This window comes from Oncorhynchus mykiss, chromosome 24, assembly GCF_013265735.2.
Source record: "Oncorhynchus mykiss isolate Arlee chromosome 24, USDA_OmykA_1.1, whole genome shotgun sequence".
In the NCBI taxonomy this organism is placed as follows: domain Eukaryota; kingdom Metazoa; phylum Chordata; class Actinopteri; order Salmoniformes; family Salmonidae; genus Oncorhynchus; species Oncorhynchus mykiss.
This window is the reverse complement of record NC_048588.1, coordinates 21,023,723-21,046,379: the sequence shown is the minus strand read 5'-3', so window position 1 is coordinate 21,046,379 and position 22,657 is coordinate 21,023,723. Positions and strand designations below refer to the sequence as shown.

At 45.6% G+C, this 22,657-nt stretch overlaps 1 protein-coding gene across 2 annotated transcripts in view; it reads left to right on the top strand.

The window, feature by feature from the left end:
- LOC110503988 (mediator of RNA polymerase II transcription subunit 13-like) overlaps positions 1-16,596 on the top strand; it is a 34,594-nt gene extending 17,998 nt beyond the window's left edge. Inside the window, exons 10-30 of one of the 2 annotated variants that reach the window (XM_036961322.1) lie at positions 67-283; positions 646-676; positions 816-937; positions 2,639-2,726; positions 2,841-3,049; positions 5,114-5,313; positions 5,410-6,302; positions 6,462-6,629; positions 7,460-7,683; positions 7,797-7,992; positions 8,193-8,565; positions 8,816-9,032; positions 9,181-9,372; positions 9,645-9,868; positions 9,992-10,134; positions 14,201-14,359; positions 14,495-14,680; positions 14,851-14,996; positions 15,104-15,268; positions 15,473-15,573; positions 15,707-16,596. In XM_036961322.1, coding sequence (XP_036817217.1) covers positions 67-283; positions 646-676; positions 816-937; positions 2,639-2,726; positions 2,841-3,049; positions 5,114-5,313; positions 5,410-6,302; positions 6,462-6,629; positions 7,460-7,683; positions 7,797-7,992; positions 8,193-8,565; positions 8,816-9,032; positions 9,181-9,372; positions 9,645-9,868; positions 9,992-10,134; positions 14,201-14,359; positions 14,495-14,680; positions 14,851-14,996; positions 15,104-15,268; positions 15,473-15,573; positions 15,707-15,839 — 4,387 coding nt within the window. In that variant the 3' untranslated portion in view covers positions 15,840-16,596. Of the gene's footprint in view, positions 1-66; positions 284-645; positions 677-815; positions 938-2,635; positions 2,727-2,840; positions 3,050-5,113; positions 5,314-5,409; positions 6,303-6,461; positions 6,630-7,459; positions 7,684-7,796; positions 7,993-8,192; positions 8,566-8,815; positions 9,033-9,180; positions 9,373-9,644; positions 9,869-9,991; positions 10,135-14,200; positions 14,360-14,494; positions 14,681-14,850; positions 14,997-15,103; positions 15,269-15,472; positions 15,574-15,706 lie in introns of both variants that reach the window. The other variant, XM_036961321.1, reaches the window with a different exon arrangement.
- Positions 16,597-22,657: the final 6,061 nt, after the last annotated feature.

The following is a 22,657-nucleotide window of genomic DNA, read 5'->3' as shown; positions in this document are numbered from 1 at the left end:
TATATATGCAGTTTCCCCTCCTTTCACATGATTACTGATCATTTATGTAACATTGTCTCCTCTCAGATTGATGTCTGGCTCTGGCAGGCCTCTGAAGGTATCTGAAGACCTGGTGAGGACCTACACCCAGAGGAGGAACAGCCACCTGGTGGCTGCCATGGCTGACGAAGATCAGGAGGAGGAGCCAGACCCCTACGCCTTCGTGGAGGGAGACGAGGAGTTCACTTTCACTGACAAGAAGGACAAACCTGGCTCGGACAGAGAGACCAGCAAGAGACACAAGGTGAGTATCAAACATGAGTTTCTAATAATTAATTCCATAGTTATCCCTATACACTTTTCCTAATCTTACCTAATGTGGTAGGATTTGTTAGTTCAGTTGACTGACGTGTATACTACGCCTTTGCTTATGGGATGCTGTAGCACAGTGGTTCCCAACCTTTTTTGCTTACTGTACCACCAACTGAATTTTGCTTTGCCCGTAGTACCCCTTGAAGTACTCTCTCGTGCATTTTACCAGTAAGCTTATGGTCTCATGAGTCTTCTCAAGTACCCCCAGTGGTCTTAGTACCCCTGGTTGGGAACCACTGATGTAGCAGATGCCAAGAGAATAACACGTTTTATGCTGGTGTTTGTTTCTCTTAGGGTGACGATGGCAGTGGAACCTCAGCAGATGGTGAGCATTTCCTTCTTGTTGAAGACTTTGTTTTAATCACTCCTGTAAAACTATAAAAGATTGGAATGTCAATAAAATGGTCATCCAGAGTGGTTACTGAGGGGACTTCCTTTGTTTGTCTTTCTCTGTGTGTGTGCAGATGGTCAGGGTGCAGCTGGTGGAAAGCCTGTACCCTCCACCAGCCTTATCCATGAGACAGACCTGGCTGTGTCCATCAACGACCTGGACAACCTCTTCAACTCAGATGAAGACGAGCTAGCGGTCAGTAGAGTATACAGTGCCTCTAGAAAGTATTCATACCCTTTGACTTAATCCACATTTTGTTGTGCTACAGCCTGAAGTCAAAATAGATTCAATACAAATTCTTGCCCATCTACACACACTACCCCATACTGACAAAATTAAAATGTGTTTTTAGAGATTTTAGCACATTTATTGAAAATTAAATGGACTCCTTTGCTATGACAGTCCAAATTGAGCTCAGGCGCATCAAATTTCCTTTGATCATCCTTGATGTTACCACAACTTGATTGGAGTCCACCTATGGCCAATTCAGTTGATTTTTAGAAAGAAACACACCTGTCTATATAAGGTCCCACAGTTGACCGTGCATGTAAGAACTGATACTACACAATTAAGTTGAATCAACTGTCGGTAGATGTCGTAGAGACAGAATTGTGATTAGGCAAGGGTATAAAATCATTTCTAGAGTGTTGAAAAATTGGAACTACCCAGACTCTGGCTAGAGCTGGCTGTCTGACCAAACTGAGCAACCCGGCAAGAAGTACCTTGGTCAGGGAGGTGACGAAGAACCCAATGAACACTCTGACAGAACTACGAGTTCCTTGGCTGAGATGGGAGAACCTGCCAGAAGGACATCGGTCTCTACAGTCTATACAGCCTTTCAGCAATCTAGGCTTTATAGAAGAGTGACCAGACAGAAGCCTCTCCTGAGGAAAAAGGCACATGACAGCACAAGGCATGAAAAAAGGCATGTGAAAGACTGAGCATAAGGCAAAATATAATGTGGTCCGATGAAGCAAAACATTTACTATTTTGCCTGAATGCAAAGCGCAATGTCTGGAGAAAACCAAGCACAGCTCATCACACATCTAACACCATCCCTACTGTGAAGCATGGTGGTGTCAGCGTCATGTTATGGGGATGCTTTTCAGCGGCAGGGACTGGAAGACTAAGAATAGAGGGGGGGGGGGGGGGAGAATGAATGGAGCCAAATACAGGTAAATACTTGATAAGAACCTGCTTTATAGTGCAAACAACCTTAGACTGTGGCAAAGATTTACCTTCCAACGGGACAACGACTCCAAGCATACAGCCAAAGCAAGGCTGGATTGGCTTCAGAACAAGAATGTGAAAATCCTTGAGTTGCCCAGCCAAAGCCCAGACTTGAATCTCATTGACAATCTGTGGAATGACTTGAAGATTGCTGTCCACTGCTGCTCCCAATCTAACTCAACAGAGCTTGAGAAAATCTGCAAGGAAGAATGGGAGAAAATCCCCAAATCTAGATGTGCAAAGCGGATACAGACATACCCATGACGACTCAAAGCTGTAAATGCTGCCAAAGGTGCTTCTACAAAGTATTGACTGGGGTGTGAATACTTATTTAAATGAAATTTACAAAAATTTCTCAAAACATTTGTTTACTTTGTCATGGGAAATTGTGTGTAGATGGGTGGGAATTATTTTTTTACTCCAGTTTTGAATTCGGGCTATAACAACAATGTGGAATAAATTAAGAGGTGTATGAATACTTACTGAAGGCACTGTAGTTCTCATCTACATTGGGGGGACATTGTTTGGGTTACATATCCTTTTGTCTGTTTCCATATCTCCCGTTGATACTTTGCTAACAGAACATTGTGTAAAGTCTTAAAAAATATCTCTACATGTTTTGATCAAAGCCTGTTTAAAACATTCTAAATGTTCTGTCCCCAGCAGCCTGGATCCAGGAGAGCAGGAGTTCATGGAGACAAGTTTGGCAGTAAGGAACACAAAACATCAAATCTGGACCCTCTGTCCTGCATAAGTATGTTCCCTTTCTGCAATTCCTTCCCTAAAGTTCCTCTTTAGGTCATCACTGTATCCTACATTAATTTACCAAACAATAGGGTGATTCCCCCGTTCACCTTCCTGTCCCCAGGCTCAGCTGACCTGCACAAGATGTTCCCCACCCCTCCCTCCCTAGAGCAGCACATCATGGGCTACTCCCCCATGAACACTGGGGGCAAGGACTACGGTGGCCTGGAGGCCGGGGTGGGCCTCACTCTGCTGGATGGGAGCCAGTTTAGCAGCCACTACAAGATGGAGGTGGAGGAAGGCTTCTGCAGCCCCAAGCCCTCTGAGATCAAGGTAACTTAAAGGCCCAATGCAGCCATTTTCATCTTGATATCAAATCATTTCTGGGTGATAATTAAGTACCTTACTGTTATTGTTTTCAATTGAAATGGTAAAAAATCTAATAAAATTGTATTTGTCACATGTGCCGAATACAACAGCTATAGACATAACAGTGAAATGCGGGCCTATATACAGTGTGTACTGGTACAAGGTCAATGTGCGAGGGCACCAGTGTCGAGGTAATATGTAGAGTTATTAAAGTGACTGGCATAGATGACAACAGAGTAGCTGCAGTGTAGAAGAGGGGGGAGCAATGCAAATAGTCTTGGTATCCATTTGATTAGATGTTCAGGGGTCTTCTGGCTTGGGGGTAGAAGCTGTTTAGAAGATCCTTGGACCTAGACTTGGTGCTCCGGGACTGCTTGCTGTGCGGTAGCAGAGAGAACCGTCTATGGCTAAGGTGGCTGGAGTCTTTGACAATTTTTAGGTCCTTCCTCTGACACTGCCTGGTATAGAGGTCCTGGATGGCAGAAGCTTTTCCCCAGTGGTGTACTGGGCCGTACGCACTATCCTCTGTAGTGCCTTGCTGTCAGAAGCTGAGCAGTTGCCATACCAGGCAGTGATGCAACCAGATGCTCTCGATGGTGCAGCTGTAGAACCTTTTGAGGATCTGAGGACCCATGCCAAATCTTTTCAGTCTCATGAGGGGGAATAGGTTTTGTCATGCCCTCTTCACGACTGTCTTGGTGTGCTTGGACCATGTTAGTTTGTTGATGTGAGAACAAGTTAAGAACTTGAAGCTCTCAACCTGCTCCACTACAGCCCCATTGATGAGAATGGGGGCGTGCTTGGTCCTCCTTTTCCTGTAGTCCACAATCATCTCCTTTTGTCTTGATCACGTTGAGGGAGAGGTTGTTGTCCTTGCACCACACGGTCTGGTCTCTGACCTCCCTATAGGCTGTCTCATCATTGTCGGTGATCAGGCCTACCACTGTTGTCATTGGCAAACTTAATGATGGTGTTGGAGTCGTGCCTGGCCATGCAGTCATGGGTGAACAGGGAGAACAGAAGGGGACTGAGCACGCACCCTTGAGGGGCCCCTGTGTTGAGGATCAGCGTGGCAGATATGTTGTTGCCTACCCTTACCACCCGGGGGTGGCCCGTCAGGAAGTATTGGATCCAGTTGCAGAGGGAGGTGTTTAGTCCCAGGGTTCTTAGCTTATTGATGAGCTTTGAGGGCACTATGGTGTTGAACTTTGAGTTGTAGTCAATGAATAGCATTCTCACATAGGTTTTCCTTTTGTCCAGGTGGGAAAGGGCAGTGTGGAGTGCAATAGAGATTGCATCATCTGTGGATCTGTTAGGGCGGTATGCAAATTGGAGTCGGTCTAATGTTCCTGGGATAATGGTGTTGATGTGAGCCATGACCAGCCTTTCAAAGCACTTCATGGCTTCTAAGCAAAGAGCAATTTCTCAAGCAAGAATTTTCTTAGTACTGTCTGGGAGTGGTCGGAGTGTGGGGCCTAATTGGATGAGTATAATGGGAGGGATATGTAACCTGAAAAATAGCCTTTATTAGCAGAGGTTTGAAATGCTCTTTGTTTTTGGTCTATTTAACTTGATGTCGCCAGGCATGCCAAAACTTCATCCCACCAAAACGGGCAGAATTTCCAGGTGGTCTTTTCAAACAGCTCTTACATTATCATTTTCACAGTATTATTTTAACCTTGTGTGGAAATATTTCTTTAAGCACAGTAAAATCTCATTTTTAACTGCACCGGGCCTTTAATTGGCCTTTGAACACTTCAGCCTAGCGTGGAAGTTCTACATTTTAGTCATTTAGCAGGTACTCTTATCCAGAATGACTTGCAGTTAAGTACATTTTTCCCTCCGAGGTTATCCAAGCCGGTGCTTGTAGGAAAATACAAGTGCAAGATTGTTTTTTTTTAGGGGGGGTGGGGGATAAGACTGACACTGTCTATTCATGCTGGTGTCTGCTTCAATACTTTTTCTTAGCTTAGACTTGCTGAAGTGTTAGTGGCTTATTTTCATTCTCTTCCCACATTATACCTCCAGGACTTCTCGTTTGTTTATAAGTCAGAGGCGTGCAAGGCATTCACGGGCTGCTCCATGTTTGCTCCGCTGAAGATGCTGCCCAGTCAGTGTATGATGCCCATCAAGCTGCCAGAGGACTGTGTTTACACACCCAGCTGGAACATGGGCAAACTGGAGCTCATACCCCCTGTGCCAACCATGGGCCTCCTCACCAAAGACGGGTAACCAATCAGACTGGTCCTCTTGAGTTATGCAAGTCTCATATACCCACATGTGTCAGGGGTTTTAATGTGTGTGCTGTTGTCTCCTTATTTCAGTAACATCCCCAGTGTGGAGCCAGACTACCAGAGCTACACACCACAGACCCACACTCCCTTCATGTCCAACAGTGCCCCACCCAGCAACAGCGGCACGGGCATCCTGCCCTCCCCGGCCACACCCCGCTTCTCCGCCCCCACCCCACGCACTCCCCGTACCCCACGCACCCCAAGAGGGCCTGCCAGTGTCCAGGGATCGCTCAAATACGACAACTCTGACCTCTACTCGCCTGCCTCCACCCCTTCTACTTGCCGACCTCTCAGCTCAGTGGAGCCAGCCACTGTGCCCTCCATCCCTGAGGCCCACAGCCTCTACGTCACCCTCATCCTCTCCGAGTCCGTCATGAACCTCTTCAAGGACTGTAACTTTGACAGCTGCTGCGTGTGCGTGTGCAACATGAACATCCGTGGCGCTGATGTGGGCGTGTATCTTAACGACAACGGCGAGGCCCAGTACCCCTGCACCTGTGGTTTCAGCGCTGTGGTCAACCGTCGCTACGGCAGCTCGGCCGGTCTCTTCCTGGAGGATGAGCTGGACGTGGTGGGGCGTGGCTCGGACGCCGGCCGGGACTCTGAGAGGCGTTTCCAGGAGCTGCGCGCTGCCTCCCTTCACAGGACCGGCAACCCCACCGAGAGGCCCCCAGACGAGCTCATCCTGTTGCTGCAGGACCAGTGCACCAACCCATTCTCCCGCATGGCTGGGGTGGAGTATCCCAAGGCGTTGTCCTCCGGCCCCTCTCACTCTTCTCTACGGGTAGAGGAGAGGGACTGCTATAATGACTGCTACATGGCTCTGGAGCATGGCCGGCAGTTCATGGACAACATGTCAGGAGGCAAGGTGGACGAGGTGCTGGTTAAGAGCACGTGTCTACACAACTGGCCTAAACGCAAAGGTGAGTCTGCTCCTTCACTCATTGATAATGCACAAACTTGTTTCCCCTCCTACTCTTTACTTATTTTCCTCTCTCTTCCTACTCCTCTTATGTAAAACCCAGTCTTCTTGGTTAGATGTATGATTCTGAGCCTTCTCACCCTCTTGTCTCCCCCTCCAGCTGCAGAAGTGAGCAGGCTGTTCTCTCAGGACGTGCTGCGGGTGCTGCTCTCCCTTCAGCCTGTACTCCAAGATGCCATCCAGAAGAAGAGAAGCGTACGTTCCTGGGGCGTTCAGGGACCTCTCACCTGGCAGCAGTTTCACAAGATGGCCGGCAGGGGATCCTACGGTAAACACAAGGACTTTAAAAATCAAGCAATAATAATACATAAAGATACAGGGTTTTTTCTGGATCAAAAACAGGCTTAGGTGGTGGCCTGTTGGTGTGGCTGAATTGAATAGAATTCTTGCAATTCTATAAATGTCTCTATGGAGCTGAGAACTGGAAGAAAAGGCCCATTTTGTGCTATTCTACTCCACGTTTTACCGTGGAGCTGAGAGAATCTTGCAGTTTAATGCACATTTCCTTCAATTTTACATTTTGTCATGGAGTTGACAAAACTTTGCCGTTTGAAATATAATTTCCTGCAATCCATGAATTTTGACTTTGTTAATGCTGTGTTCTTTTGCTTAAACATAATGACAGAATCCATACTATTAGATTGAGTTCACCCTTATTGTCTAGCTTTTATTTTGGTGATTGTAGTTCTCAAATATAATATTATATAAAAATAAATAGGTCCATTATCTTTTCTACATACTTTATATCTGGTTTAAGTTTACACAAAGCATTTTCCATCCCTGGTATCACATGCGCTCTAAATATGTAATGATCATATAGATTTATCATGATTGTTTGGGTCAGAAACAAGTGTTTAATGTGACAACCTACATTTATTTTTTGTTTCTGTAATTTAGCAGACGCTCTGATCCAGAGCGACTTACATGAGCAAATAGGTCTAAGTACCTTGCTCAAGGGCACATCAATATATTGTTTCACCTAGTCGATTCCAAACAGCGAACTTTTCAGGTACTGTCCCAGCGGTCCTCTCCGCTAGGTTACCTGCCGCCCTCAACTCCTGCAATGAGTCTGACTGTCCCTCCTCTCTGAACCATTAGGCACTGACGAGTCTCCAGAGCCCCTTCCCATCCCTACCTTCCTGGTGGGGTATGAGTATGACTTTGTGGTGCTGTCGCCCTTCGGCCTGCCTTACTGGGAAAAGCTGCTGCTGGACCCCTTCGGCTCCCACAGGGACGTGGGATATGTAGTCATCTGTCCCGAGAATGAGGCTCTGCTCCGTGGGGCTAAGAGCTTCTTCAAGGACCTTACGGCTGCGTATGAGGTAAGCGGGGACACACACTCTCACGCACATAGACAACCTCGATAGTCTAATAAAACACAAATGTTTTTTAATTTTTTCAATGATACATTTACCCATATTTTTCCTCTTTGCAGGCCTGTCGACTGGGTCAGCACAGACCAATCTGTAAGACTCATACAGATGGAATATTGCGGGTTGGTACAGCAGAGGGCAGGAACCGGGCAGAGCAGCCTCTCAGTGACTGGTTCCTCAAGATGGCCAGCAGCAACGGAAACAGCGAAGCCTTCAGCAAACTCAAACTGTATGCCCAAGTGTGCCGGCATGACCTGGGTACGTCTTCATTAGATTGCCATCTTCTATTTCAGGAGATTGTACTGAATAAGAGATGGGATCTCTTTTGGGTTTATAATTTTTTATGTGGCTTGTACAAGAAGCAAATATTCAGATGTAATTTATTGGTTATTTTCTGAGTTGAGTTTAATATTTGACATTGGCTGTCTTTTTCTTTACTTATTTGTTACTCTCCTCAGCTCCATACCTGGCTGGACAGTCTCTGGACAGCTCTCTGTTAAACCAGCGTGGCCCCACTGTGGCCTCCCCTCAGTCCTCCTCCTCCCAGTCCCCCAGCTCCACCACCCCCTCCTCAGGTCCCCAGAGCTCCAGCAGCACTGCCCAGCCTGCCAACACCAACAGCACCCCACCCTCCTCCACAGGCCCCCAGGCAATGGGAGGGATAGGGGGAGTAGGAATGCCGTCGGCCAAGCCCAGCTCCTACACACCATACGGGACATCAGGCCTGCAGGGCAGCGTCTCCCAGAATGGGCCCCAGTCGTGTCCTCAGACTGCAGGGGAGAATGGCCCAACTGCCAACCAGCCCCAGGCCAGCACCGAGCCCGTAGAGACGTATGTAACCCCACCATCTTGCATCCTCAGGTTTAGTCACACGGAGTTTAAATGATTTTCTGTAGCACCACTTGTAGCCCCACATTTGTAATTGACTCACACTTGGAATAGGTTGAATTACGACTGCAACACCTTACCCATCTCTCCCATTTTTATGCACCAGACTTTGGCCTGCTAAATGTCTTTAATACTTAAAGCTAGTTGGTTATTGGCTGTTGGACCTTTGACGCCACTGCTGCTCTCTCTACAGCACATTGGAGAGAGACAAGGTGGGCGTCCCTACAGACGGAGAGTCCCATGCTGTGACATTCCCGCCGTCCATTGTGGTTTACATCGTGGACCCCTTCAGCTACGAGGACGGGGAGAGGGACACCCACTCCAGTGTGTGGACGCTGGGTCTGCTGCGCTGCTATGTGGAGATGCTCCAGTTCCTGCCGCCTCACATCAGAAACTGTGTGTCTGTGCAGGTAATGGAGGACTTGACACATGTAGCCAGACTGCAGACCATTCACATTTATCTTCAGCACATTGGCTCTACAGACAAGTTATCTCAAACCCCTGTGGGGGTTGGTGTGTTTAAAAAGGCTGTTTCTAACAATATGTTGTGTTGGTCAGATCATTCCCTGTCAGTACCTGTTGCAGCCTGTGCGCATTGAGGAGCGCCATCTGTACGGTCAGCACCTCAAGTCCCTGGCCTTCTCAGTGTTCACGCAGTGCAGACGGCCCCTCCCCGGCAACACCAACATCAAGGCTCTGACGGGCTTCGGCCCAGGCCTGGCCATTGACATGGCACTGAGGAGCACAGAGGTAAACCGCACATAGGAAACTGCACAAAACCTCACAAATATTGTTCCTGGATTGATTTAGACTGCTGATCGGTTTTTAGAAACGGTCACAATGTGAATGGTCTGTTTAATATAACATCCTGGTCTTTGGCTAGTCCTTGCATATACCTTGATGATCCAAGAGACCACTGCTCTGTTGAATAAAGACAATTGCTTACTAAATACAGCTTGCTAAGTGAAACATAAGGAACCATTGGTTTGACCCATGACCTTTTGACTTTTACACCTGTGCAGAGGCCAGAATGTCTGCGTCTGTACACACCACCATTCATCCTGGCACCCATCAAGGACAAGCAGACAGAGCTAGGGGAGACGTTTGGCGAGGCCTCTCAGAAGTACAATGTGTTGTTTGTGGGCTACTGCCTGTCGCATGACCAGCGCTGGCTCCTAGCCTCCTGTACTGACCAATCAGGAGAGCTTCTGGAGACATGCATCATCAGCATCGATGTGCCTAACAGGTCAGTCACACACACACACACACACACACACACAACTTGCCAAATGGTAGACACTTGACATGCAAACAAATTCAATTCAGGTATCTTTCTCTTTCGTGACTGTTTGTTGTGTCCTCTGTCCAGGGCTCGGAGGAAAAAGGGTTCAGCCAGACGACTGGGCCTGCAGAAGCTGTGGGAGTGGTGTCTAGGCTTGGTGCAGGTGACATCACTGCCCTGGAGGGTGGTGATTGGCCGCCTGGGCAGAATGGGCCACGGAGAGTTACGAGGTATGCCACACTAGTCCAAACTCCACCAGACGGGGGAGATATACACTGAACAAAAAATATAAGCCTAACATGTTAAATGTTGGTCCCATGTTTCATGAGCTGAAATAAAAGATCTGACATTTTTCACATGCACAAAAAGCTTATTTCTCTCCATTTTGTTGTTTACGTCCCTGTTAATGAGCATTTCTCCTTTGCCATGATAATCCATCCACCTGACAGGTGTGGCATATTAACTGATTTAAACAGCATAATAATTACACAGGTGCACTTTTTTTTCTTATTTAACCAGGTAGGCCAGTAAATGAGAACTTGTTCTCAACAACTGCGACTTAGCCAAGATAAAGCAAAGCAGTGCGACACAAACAACACAGAGTTACACATGGGATAAGCAAATGTACAGTCAATAACACAATAGAAAAGTCTATATACAGTGTGTGCAAATGAGGTAAGATTTGGCTAGTCCTTGCATATACCTTGATGATCCAAAAGACCCCTGCTGGGGACAATAAAAGGTCACTAAAATGTTCAGTTTTGTCACACAACACAATGCCACAGATGTCTCAAGTTGGGGGAGTCTGCAATTGGCATGTTGACTGTAGAAATGTCCTCCAGCCAAGGATCTCTACATCCCATCCTCTGGCATCACCTGAGACCAGCCATCCGGACAGCTGATAAAACTGGATCTGCACAACCAAAGAATTTCTGCACAAACTCAGAAAACATTTCAAGGAAGCTCGTTTGATTGCTCTTCGTCCTCACCGGGGTCTTGACCGGACTGCATTGTAACCGACTTTAGTGGGCAAATGCTCACCTTCGATGGCCACTGGCACGCTTGAGAAGTGTGCTCTTCACAGATGAATCTGTTTCAACCGTACCTGGCAGATGACACTCGGGAGGGGTGTATTGCGTCGTGTGGACAAGTGGTTTGCTGATATCAACGTTGTGAACAGAGAGCCCCGTGATGGGGTTATGGTATGGGCAGGCATAAGCTGTGGACAACAAACACAATTGCATTTTATCGATTGCAATTTCAATGCACAGATATACAGTGACACGAAACAACCATTTTGTTGATCCCTGCCTACAGACAGAAACTAAAACAAGAGGCTCCCACGCTGAGGTCTGTCCAACGCTGGTCCGACCAAGCTGACTCCACACTCCAAGACTGCTTCCATCACGTGGACTGGGAGATGTTTCGTATTGCGTCAGATAACAACATTGACGAATACGCTGATTCGGTGTGCGAGTTCATTAGAACGTGCGTTGAAGATGTCGTTCCCATAGCAACGATTAAAACATTCCCTAACCAGAAACCGTGGATTGATGGCAGCATTCGTGTGAAACTGAAAGCGCGAACCACTGCTTTTAATCAGGGCAAGGTGTCTGGTAACATGACCGAATACAAACAGTGCAGCTATTCCCTCCGCAAGGCTATCAAACAAGCTAAGCGCCAGTACAGAGACAAAGTAGAATCTCAATTCAACGGCTCAGACACAAGAGGCATGTGGCAGGGTCTACAGTCAATCACGGACTACAGGAAGAAACCCAGCCCAGTCACGGACCAGGATGTCTTGCTCCCAGGCAGACTAAATAACTTTTTTGCCCGCTTTGAGGACAATACAGTGCCACTGACACGGCCTGCAACGAAAACATGCGGTCTCTCCTTCACTGCAGCCGAGGTGAGTAAGACATTTAAACGTGTTAACCCTCGCAAGGCTGCAGGCCCAGATGGCATCCCCAGCCGCGCCCTCAGAGCATGCGCAGACCAGCTGGCCGGTGTGTTTACGGACATATTCAATCAATCCCTATACCAGTCTGCTGTTCCCACATGCTTCAAGAGGGCCACCATTGTTCCTGTTCCCAAGAAAGCTAAGGTAACTGAGCTAAATGACTACCGCCCCGTAGCACTCACATCCGTCATCATGAAGTGCTTTGAGAGACTAGTCAAGGACCATATCACCTCCACCCTACCTGACACCCTAGACCCACTCCAATTTGCTTACCGCCCAAATAGGTCCACAGACGATGCAATCTCAACCACACTGCACACTGCCCTAACCCATCTGGACAAGAGGAATACCTATGTGAGAATGCTGTTCATCGACTACAGCTCGGCATTCAACACCATAGTACCCTCCAAGCTCGTCATCAAGCTCGAGACCCTGGGTCTCGACCCCGCCCTGTGCAACTGGGTACTGGACTTCCTGACGGGCCGCCCCCAGGTGGTGAGGGTAGGCAACAACATCTCCTCCCCGCTGATCCTCAACACTGGGGCCCCACAAGGTTGCGTTCTGTGCCCTCTCCTGTACTCCCTGTTCACCCACGACTGCGTGGCCACGCACGCCTCCAACTCAATCATCAAGTTTGCGGACGACACAACAGTGGTAGGCTTGATTACCAACAACGATGAGACGGCCTACAGGGAGGAGGTGAGGGCCCTCGGAGTGTGGTGTCAGGAAAACAACCTCACACTCAACGTCAACAAAACTAAGGAGATGATTGTGGACTTCAGGAAACAGCAGAGGGAACACCCCCCTATCCACATCGATGGAACAGTAGTGGAGAGGGTAGCAAGTTTTAAGTTCCTCGGCATACACATCACAGACAAACTGAATTGGTCCACTCACACAGACAGCATCGTGAAGAAGGCGCAGCAGCGCCTCTTCAACCTCAGGAGGCTGAAGAAATTCGGCTTGTCACCAAAAGCACTCACAAACTTCTACAGATGCACAATCGAGAGCATCCTGGCGGGCTGTATCACCGCCTGGTATGGCAACTGCACCGCCCTCAACCGTAAGGCTCTCCAGAGGGTAGTGAGGTCTGCACAACGCATCACCGGGGGCAAACTACCTGCCCTCCAGGACACCTACACCACCCGATGTCACAGGAAGGCCATAAAGATCATCAAGGACATCAACCACCCGAGCCACTGCCTGTTCACCCCGCTATCATCCAGAAGGCGAGGTCAGTACAGGTGCATCAAAGCTGGGACCGAGAGACTGAAAAACAGCTTCTATCTCAAGGCCATCAGACTGTTAAACAGCCACCACTAACACTGAGTGGCTGCTGCCAACACACTGACACTGACTCAACTCCAGCCACTTTAATAATGGGAATTGATGGGAAATGATGTAAATATATCACTAGCCACTTTAAACAATGCTACCTTATATAAATGTTACTTACCCTACATTATTCATCTCATACGCATACGGATATACTGTACTCTATAGCATCGACGGTATCCTTATGTAATACATGTATCACTAGCCACTTTATACTATACTATGCCACTTTGTTTACATACTCATCTCATTTGTACATACTGTACCCGATACCATCTACTGTATCTTGCCTATGCTGCTCTGTACCATCACTCATTCATATATCCTTATGTACATATTCTTTATCCCCTTACACTGTGTACAAGACAGTAGTTTTGGAATTGTTAGTTAGATTACTTGTTATTACTGCATTGTCGGAACTAGAAGCACAAGCATTTCGCTACACTCGCATTAACATCTGCTAACCATGTGTATGTGACAAATAAAATTTGATTTGATTTGATTTGACGATCTTGAGGCCCATTGTCGTGTCATTCATCCGCCACCATCGCCTCATTGTTCAGCTTGATAATGTACGGCCCCATGTTCGCAAGTATCTGTACACAATTCCTAGAAGTAGAAAATGTCCCAGTTCTTCCCTGGCATGCATAATCACCAGACATGTCACCCTTTAAGCATGTTTGGTATGCTCTGGATCAACGTGTACAACATGTTCCAGTTCCCGCCAATATCCAGCAACTTCGCACAGCCATTGAAGTGGTTTTCTGAACCACGCCCCTACCTTTTTTTGAAGGTGTCTGTGACCAACAGATTCATATCTGTATTCCCAGTCATGTAAAATCCATAGATTAGGGCCCAATGAATTTATTTCAATTGACTGATTGCCTCATATGAACTGTGACTCAGTAAAATCTTTGAAATTGTCACGTATTGCATTTATATTTTTGTTCAATATATTTATTGTTGTGCCCTGACTGATGACATCTCCCTCTGTTTTCCAGATTGGAGTATTCTACTGAGCAGAAGGAACCTGCAGTCTCTCAGCAAGCGCCTCAAGGAGACCTGCAGGATGTGTGGCATCTCTGCCGCAGACACACCCAGCATCCTCAGCGCCTGCCTGGTCGCCATGGAGCCTCAAGGCTCCTTTGTCATCATGCCAGGTAAAAACGAACAAAAGTTGAACCTTGAGTGATGGCAGCACAATGCGCCCTTGCTTCCCCCGTCTGAGTCCACTGAGTTTCCTGAAATGTTTTTGATGTCTGTATCGTGGTAACCCCTCTCTCTGCTGTGTGTAGACTCTGTGTCGACAGGCTCAGTGTTCGGTCGCAGCACCACTCTGAACATGCAGACGTCCCAGCTGAGCACTCCTCAGGACACGTCCTGCACCCACATCCTGGTGTTCCCCACCTCGGCCATGGTGCAGGTGAACAACGGCACCACCGAACAGAACCTAGACATCGCCTTCAACCCCATAAACCCTGGTCAGTAACACACACACACACACTGTAGATGTTGATGCATTTCTAGGCTCTGGCTGTAGTCTGGCTCTACACAGGGCGACGTTACCCGAAACAGGGAGACAGAGCAGCTCTCTGTCTAAGCTACTGGGATATAGTATTGAATGACTCTTTGTGTTTATCGCTCTCCATAGATGGTTCAGATGGGATGGGCATCTTTGACCTGTTTGATAACGACATGGTGGACCCTGACCTCATCAACATCCTGCCTAACTCCCCCACCACCTCCCCTGTTCACTCCCCGGGTGGACACTATCACCAGGGGGGAGACGGCAGCAAGGTAAGCCCCTCTCTGCCCCTCCACAACACTACCAGCAGGAGTATGCTTACCTGACGACTGGTAAATGAGGGTTGAATAAGGATTGGTGGTGTCCCTGTGTGTTCCAGGGCCAAAGCACAGACCGTATGGAGTCCCATGAGGAGGCCCTGAACATCCTGCAGCAGCCTATGGCTCTGGGCTACTTCATCTCCACTGCCAAGGCTGGCCCCCTACCTGACTGGTTCTGGTCAGCCTGCCCCCAGGCACAGAACCAGTGCCCACTGTTCCTCAAGGTACCCATCTACCGCTCCTCTGACAGTTAACCTGCTCGCAAAGGCTTAAGTTCTTCTCGGGTCCTAAAACTCAGCATCACATTTATGCTTTACTTAAATGTGTACTTGATCAGGAGTCCTGTCATTTGAATGGTTCCCTTTTCTAATGTAACTGGTGTGATGTTCAGGTGTTCTTCTAGCTGACCTTCTGTCGTCCCTCCCCAGGCCTCCCTGCACCTCCACGTGTCCTCGGTCCAATCAGACGAGCTCCTCCACAGCAAACACTCCCACCCTCTGGACTCCAACCACACCTCAGATGTGCTCAGGTACACTGCTCAAATGGAATGGAAGCCATATGAAATAACAAATGGGCAATACATTGATTTGATAGGCAGAAAAAAGGGGTGAATTGAATGTATATTTAGTTATACCTAGTGATGTGCTCTCTTCCCCTGAAAGGTTTGTGCTGGAGCAGTACAACGCCCTCTCCTGGCTGACATGTGACCCTGCCACTCAGGACCGGCGCTCCTGTCTGCCTGTTCACTTTGTGGTGCTCAACCAGATGTACAACTTTATCATGAACATGCTCTGAACAAGGATATCAAGGGGGATCTATGGACCTCATCATGAAACAAATGGTAGGGGATTCCCTGAAGTGGATGGATCCTCAACACTGCAGGTTGGGGGCATGGCCATAAGGAATATCTCCCCCCCAGCCTGCTTCTCCATGGCAGCACTGGAGGTGTCCTAGCCTATCAATCAAATGCCAAGTGTCCATTTTGGATGATAAGGGACTTTTCATAAAGAAGAATAGTCTTTTTAATAATCTTAGATTTCAATCTTCTGATTAAAATTTTATCTTAATGAAATGCCTGCATATATATATTATTTATTGTAAGTTTTTAAATGTCATTTGTATTTCTTTATCTTTTATATATATATAAACATCTAAAGGTTGTGTATTGCCATTTCACTTTAAAAGGAATTGGTTTAAAATGTAAAGTAATTTTCTCAATTACAAAACCAAAACCCGCTCAAGTGAATTTGCTGTAGGCCACTTTTAGAGTATTATTTTTTCAAAGGGTATTGCCCTGATGTACAGATTTAAGTAGGCTGGGCATTTATATCCCCTCCTTTTGAGTGGACATGATTTACAGCTCAGCCAAAGTGGCGGAGTCTGTTGCACAGTAATTCAATGCATTCAGATAAATGGGATATGAGGTACAGGTTGTCAGATTATATATTTTATATGACAGATTTAGAGAATTGTGTGTATATGTGTGTACATATAAATGTGTGCCGCTACAGATGGTGCAGCTTCTGTTTTAGGAATAAAGTGCGTCTACCTATCCAATTGTTTTGTCTCTTATGGAAACATTGCAGTGTTGCGGAATGGAGCGATTTCTTCCGGTACAAGGTTCTAGCCCTTGTTTGTTCAAATCTAACTCAGAATACAAATGTTACCTCTGTCCTTGTTAGCCACACCCTCACTGCTGGGTGAGGGTTGGATTGGCACATTAATGAGATGTTGTTTTAGGGGTTGACAGGGCCATGGCTAGGGTCCAGATGGGTCCTTAATGGACCGCGGGTTTAGGGTTACCCCCATTTAACCCCTACCCCAGCTAAATGGATTTGGCAGGTCGGTAAGAGTGGAATTGGCTAACTGAGGAGAACAGCTCATCCCAAAGCCTCATCCAATAACCGCCTTATTTTCAGTCTAATGGGATCCCATTGGAAGGGTAGCTACTTGCCTCATTCGTTAGTGGGCATTAGGGACAGTGTGCCAGAGCTGTCATTTGAGGGCAATTCTAGTGCAACACAACTATTCCAGTCACACTGAAATCATCTGGGGACCAAGCAGCGTACAGTATGGACAAATTTAAGTGTGTATTTATTGGAGTTTGGGCCAATATGGGTACACGCAAGGCTGAAGGGATGTGAGATCAGAGAGCTGATCTGTGACTGAGCATGTTCTTCAGGAATCTCAAATATAATTCTGTGTTCATAACATCTAGTTAATCGCTTTTAGCAAACAAATGAGCAATCATGACAGGTCAGCCAATAGAGGCCAAGTCTTTAAAAGCTGTATCCTCTGAAGATGGAGTTGGTCAGTTCATGGCTTGAGTGGAGAGAGCTGGTCAGGATGGTAGATGGAGTCTGCTGCTGATCTTGTTGAGGGCAAGTCTGGGAACCAGCCTGATTCTTATAGCCACTCGACTTCTTTCACTCTGTGGAACATCACTTGGGTGATGCCTCAGCAGCTCTGGGTGCCAGAAAGCTCACCACACAGTTCAGAATAGTAGCCAGTCATCCTCATTATGAACCCTCAGCATCAGTATTCCTCTCACGCTTTAGGTGACTTTTCAAATACCAGCATAGGACTGGGAAAAGTCCACTTGAACACCCCTCCAACTGCTAATTACTAGTGGGAAACTTGTCTACCATCTGAGCTCCGACTTCTCCCACATGCTGAATGCTGATGTCACATACAGTACTAAGGAAATTACCTCTAACAGCATTTTCTGCAGTTTAAGGCAACAAAACATTTAGAAAAAGCCATCTAACATGTTTTGAACTCCTTTTGTTTACAAGCATGATAACCATAAACTGAAAGTACAGCCTACAGCTTGTTTGCCATCAGCCAATTGGTGTTCTCAATGAGTTGAAGGCATGTGAATGCACACTCATTGCTCCCAGTTTACAAGTTGTACTATTTTCCGATTTTCCCACTTCTGAACACAACATAAGTCCTCCAGGAGCGGAAGGATACCATAATGTAGAAGTGCAACTGTGTTTGCAGTCCCTAGCTTTGAGGGCCTGATGTGTATGGTTGGGTTTAATAAATTACTTGAGCTTCGAGAAACGGAAAATCCCTGGAGTCTCTTCCTGCTCACTGCTGCTCCATCACAGTGAGATGATTTTAATAGTGATTTATCCCTCTGACTTATGTCACTATATAACAGCTGAATGAGAAACTCTGGCTACACTACAACCTATAATTCCACCTGTTGTTCACACTCCTGTTGCGCGTTAAGTGATAAAATCAAATCAGGAGCTTAGGAGTCCTAATGAGATTATCATTAGTCACTAGTGATAGTTAATGGTATTTTCCTTTGTTGGTAAGTAACAGTGATGACTGGAGCCAGAGGACATGAACTCGAGGGCAGTAGGTCTGAAGACAGTGTATCTTTGTTTTCTAGGAGCCTACAATTAAATTGTACAATGAGCTCTAATAGGAAGACAAAGATATACAAATATGAAAGTATATTTGTCATTCAGTAGAGAAGCAGCTGTCCACTATGTTGGGCAGCCTAATAAAGCAGCTTTAAAAAGGATGTAAACACAGTAAGGTGACTGTGTTCAGACCAATGAAAAGAGAGGTTCAGCCCATTCATGTCACTTCTCTGTACTGTACATGCTCAGAATCTAATGTTTGTGTACAGCACAGAGCAACCAATGCCAAGAAGAGCTGCTAAAACCTTAAGCTGGTTTAATGCAATTTAGATAAAGGTTACTCACTTAAGTAGTGGAAGATTAGACAGTGCTTAATGAATTCTCTGTATTCTAAATGGAAAGTTAAGCTTGGCCATTTAATTGACCTGTATGGCAGGTCATAGTATATGCAATGTAGTATGTCCTCTTCCAATAATTTCCTAATGTTTTAAACCCCTATAGCCAGTATTCATACATAGCAGTCATAATGTATCATGTGTAATGGGTATTAAGTTGGGCATTCCTAGAGCAGCACAGGTTTCTGGTCTAACACATAGTAGTTGTGATTATTTGGGTTATAAAATGGGTTAAATGTTCTGTGTCACATCCCCCTTTAGAGAATCAACATCCCCATGTATCCCCAATGACCATTTATTGGGCTGTATAAGTGACTGAGTGTGCATGATAGAGAGAGAGTAGGTGAGGAGGAGAGAGTGCTAGAAAGAGAGAGGGAGGGTGAGTGAGACAGAGCGAGGAAGAGGAAGTATTTGCATAAGCTGAGTGTTACCTGGCACTACAGACCCCACAGACAGACACAGCAGGTTGTCTCAGAGCCAAAGGAGTCTTTCATGCTGGAGAGGGTGGATATTGAATCACTTCCAAAGTCTGATAAGGGTGTTTTCCTTGGAGTAAGCCACTTGCCTGCCTTTTTGATTTGCTGCTAAGGTTGGCTGACACGCATTGGCAGATGGAGCAATAGATAGGTATGTATATGTGTGATCGATCTTTGAAAATTTCAAAATGTTTGTCCAGATTTACTCATTGTTAATCATTTCTAACATAGGTACGAATAAACATGATCTGGTATCCATAATATGGTATGAGCTTCTGCACAATGTATTTATTATTAACTGATTTTATCGGTTGTTGTGTCTTTGACACTATTTTGAATGGAGAAGATGTTTGGAGACTGTTTCAGTCAGAGAGCTGAGAACCATGTTGGAATCTGTCAGCAAGTAAAGAAAACTGTGTGAGTGTGTTTGAATTATCAGCTCAACCAGTTCTTTACTATGACATGCTCCCAGAGAGGGCTGCCAACTTAGTTGGACTTGGACTGTTTCCTGCTAATTGATATTATGGAAATACTTACCCTTAATTTACAATGTAGGCTACTGTATCTAAGTATTTTTTCTTCAGAGTGTGTGTTCCATATTCTTGGCCATTTTCCCATACATCTCCTTCATTGGTGTCTCTTTTTTGTGTGCAGACAAGGATGACATTTTGAGAACAGGTGTGGTTAACTTCCAGCTAATATTGTCTTTATTTGTATTTATTATGGATCCCCATTAGCTGCTGCTTACTCTTCCTAGGGTACAGCAGAATTAAGGCAGTTGATACAATTTTAAAAACATTACAATACATTTACATATTTCACATTTACAGATGTTTTTTGTGTGTGTGTGTGTGCATGTGCCTGTGCCAATGTGTGTGTTGCTTCACAGTCCCCGCTGTTCCATAAGGTGTTTTTTTAATCTGTTTATTTTAATCAAATTTACTGCTTGTGTCAGTTACTTGATGTGGAATAGAGTTCCATGTAGTCATGGCTCTATATAGTACTGTTTGCCTCCCATAGTCTGTCCTGGACTTGGGGACTGTGAAGAGACCTCGTGGCATGTCTTGTGGGGTATGCATGGGTGTCCGAGCTGTGTACCAGTAGTTTAGACAGATAGCCCGGTGCATTCAACCTCTCATAAATAAAAGTAGTGATGAAGTCACTCTCCTCCACTTTCAGCTAGAAGAGATTGACATGCATATTATTAATATTAGCTCTCTGTTTACATCCAAGGGCCAGCCGTGCTGCCCTGTTCTGAGCCAATTGCAAAGTCCTTTTTTGTGACAACTGAAAAGTAGTCAAGGTGCGACAAAACTACGGCCTGTAGGACCTGCCTTGTTGATGGTGTTGTTAAGAAGGCAGAGCACCCCTTTATTATAGACAGACTTCTCCCCATCTTAGCTACTACTGCATCAATATGTTTTGACCATGACAGTTTACAGTCTAGGGTCATCTCAACTTGCTCAGTTTACACATAATTTATTACAAGATTTAGTTGAGGTTTAGTGAGTGTTTTGTTCCAAATACAATGCTTTAGTTTTAGAAATATTTAGGGATAACTTATTCCTTGCTACCCACTCTGAAACTAACTGCAGCTCTTTGGTGCGTGCTGCAGTCATTTCAGTCACTGTAGTAGCTGACAAGTATAGTGTTGAGTCATCTGCATACATAGACACTCTGGCTTTACTCAAAGTCAGTGGCATGTCGTTAGTAAAAATTGAAAAAAGCAAGGGGCCTAAAACAGCTACCTTGGGGAATTCCTGATTCTAACTGGATTATATTTGAGAGGCTTCCATTAAAGAACACCCTTTGTGTTCTGTTAGACAAGTAACTCTTTATCCACATTATAGCAGGGGCTGTAAAGCCATAACACAATTTTTTCGAGCAGCAGACTATGATCGATAATGTCAAAAGCTGCACTGAAGTCTAACAAGACAGCCCCCACAATAATTTTATCACCAATTTCTCTCAGCCAATCATCAGTCATTTGTGTAAGTGCTGTGCTTGTTGAGTGTCCTTCCCTATAAGCATGCTGAAATTTTGTTGTCAATTTGTTTACTGTGAAATAGCATTGCATCTGGTTAAACACAATTCAAAAGGGTTGGTAAAAGGCTGATTGGTCGGCTATTTGAGCCAGGTAAGGAGGCTTTACTAATCTTGGGTAGCGGAATGACTGTAGCTTCCCTCCAGGCCTGAGGGCACACACTCTCTAGTAGGCTTAAATTGAAGATGTGGCAAAAAGGAGTCGCAATATTGTCTGCTATTATCCTCAGTAATTTACCATCCAGATTGTCAGACCCCGGTGGCTTGTCATTGTTGATTGGCTTGTCATTGTCATTGTTGAGACAATCATTTTTTCACCTCTTCCACACTGACTTTATGGAAATCAAAAGTACAATTCTTGTCTTTTATAATTTGGTCCGATATACTTGGATGTGTAGTGTCAACATTTGTTTCTGGCATGTCATCCCTAAGTTTGCTTATCTTGCCAATGAAAAAGTCATTAAAGTGCTTTGCAATATCAGTGGGCTTTGTGATGAATGAGCCATCTGATTCAATAAATGAAGGAGCCGAGTTGGCTTTTTTTTTCTTCAAAATTTCATTTAAGGTGCCCCAAAGCATTTTACTATCATTCTTTATATAATTTATCTTTGTTTCATAGTATAGTTTATTTTTCTTTCTATTTAGTTCAGTCACATGATTTCTTAATTTGCATATTAGTTAGGCCAATCCGTTGGGTTACCGGGCTTAATTGCCATACCTTTTGCCTCATCCCTCTCAACCATACCATTTTTCTATTCCTCATCAATCCAAGAAGATTTAACAGTTTTTGTGAGAATGGAGGGATCAAACCATTGGATCTCTCATGCCCAGAGGGGTTAGAGAGGTCAAGGCAGCCACGGCACTGTGATGACAAACAAACAGCCAGGAAGTAAAGTAAGGGAGGACATACCTACCCCACGGACTGACAGCTCCAAACACAGGTTTAACCCAATGATTTATATATACACTAGATAACTGATAGGGGGCACTGTGTTGAAGCCCCCGTGCCTCCATCTTGGTATCATTTTTTCTAGATGACTAATGTTACTGTCCCCACTACAAAAAAAATACTTAAATACATGTTATTTTGTCCTTTAAACATTTAATTGAAATACTGTGCAATTCCATCCGTTCCTATAGAGGACGACGCCTACTGGGGAGTGCCAATATGGCCGACCGGGGGCTTCAAAGCCTCTTAGTGGCCAATACATAGCATCAGCAATCCAGGGTTTATATACATAATTGACCCAAGACCCCAGTCCAAATAAACTACCACTGCTCTGTGAGGGAAGGAACATAAACAGCAGCCAGCATGTAAGGTC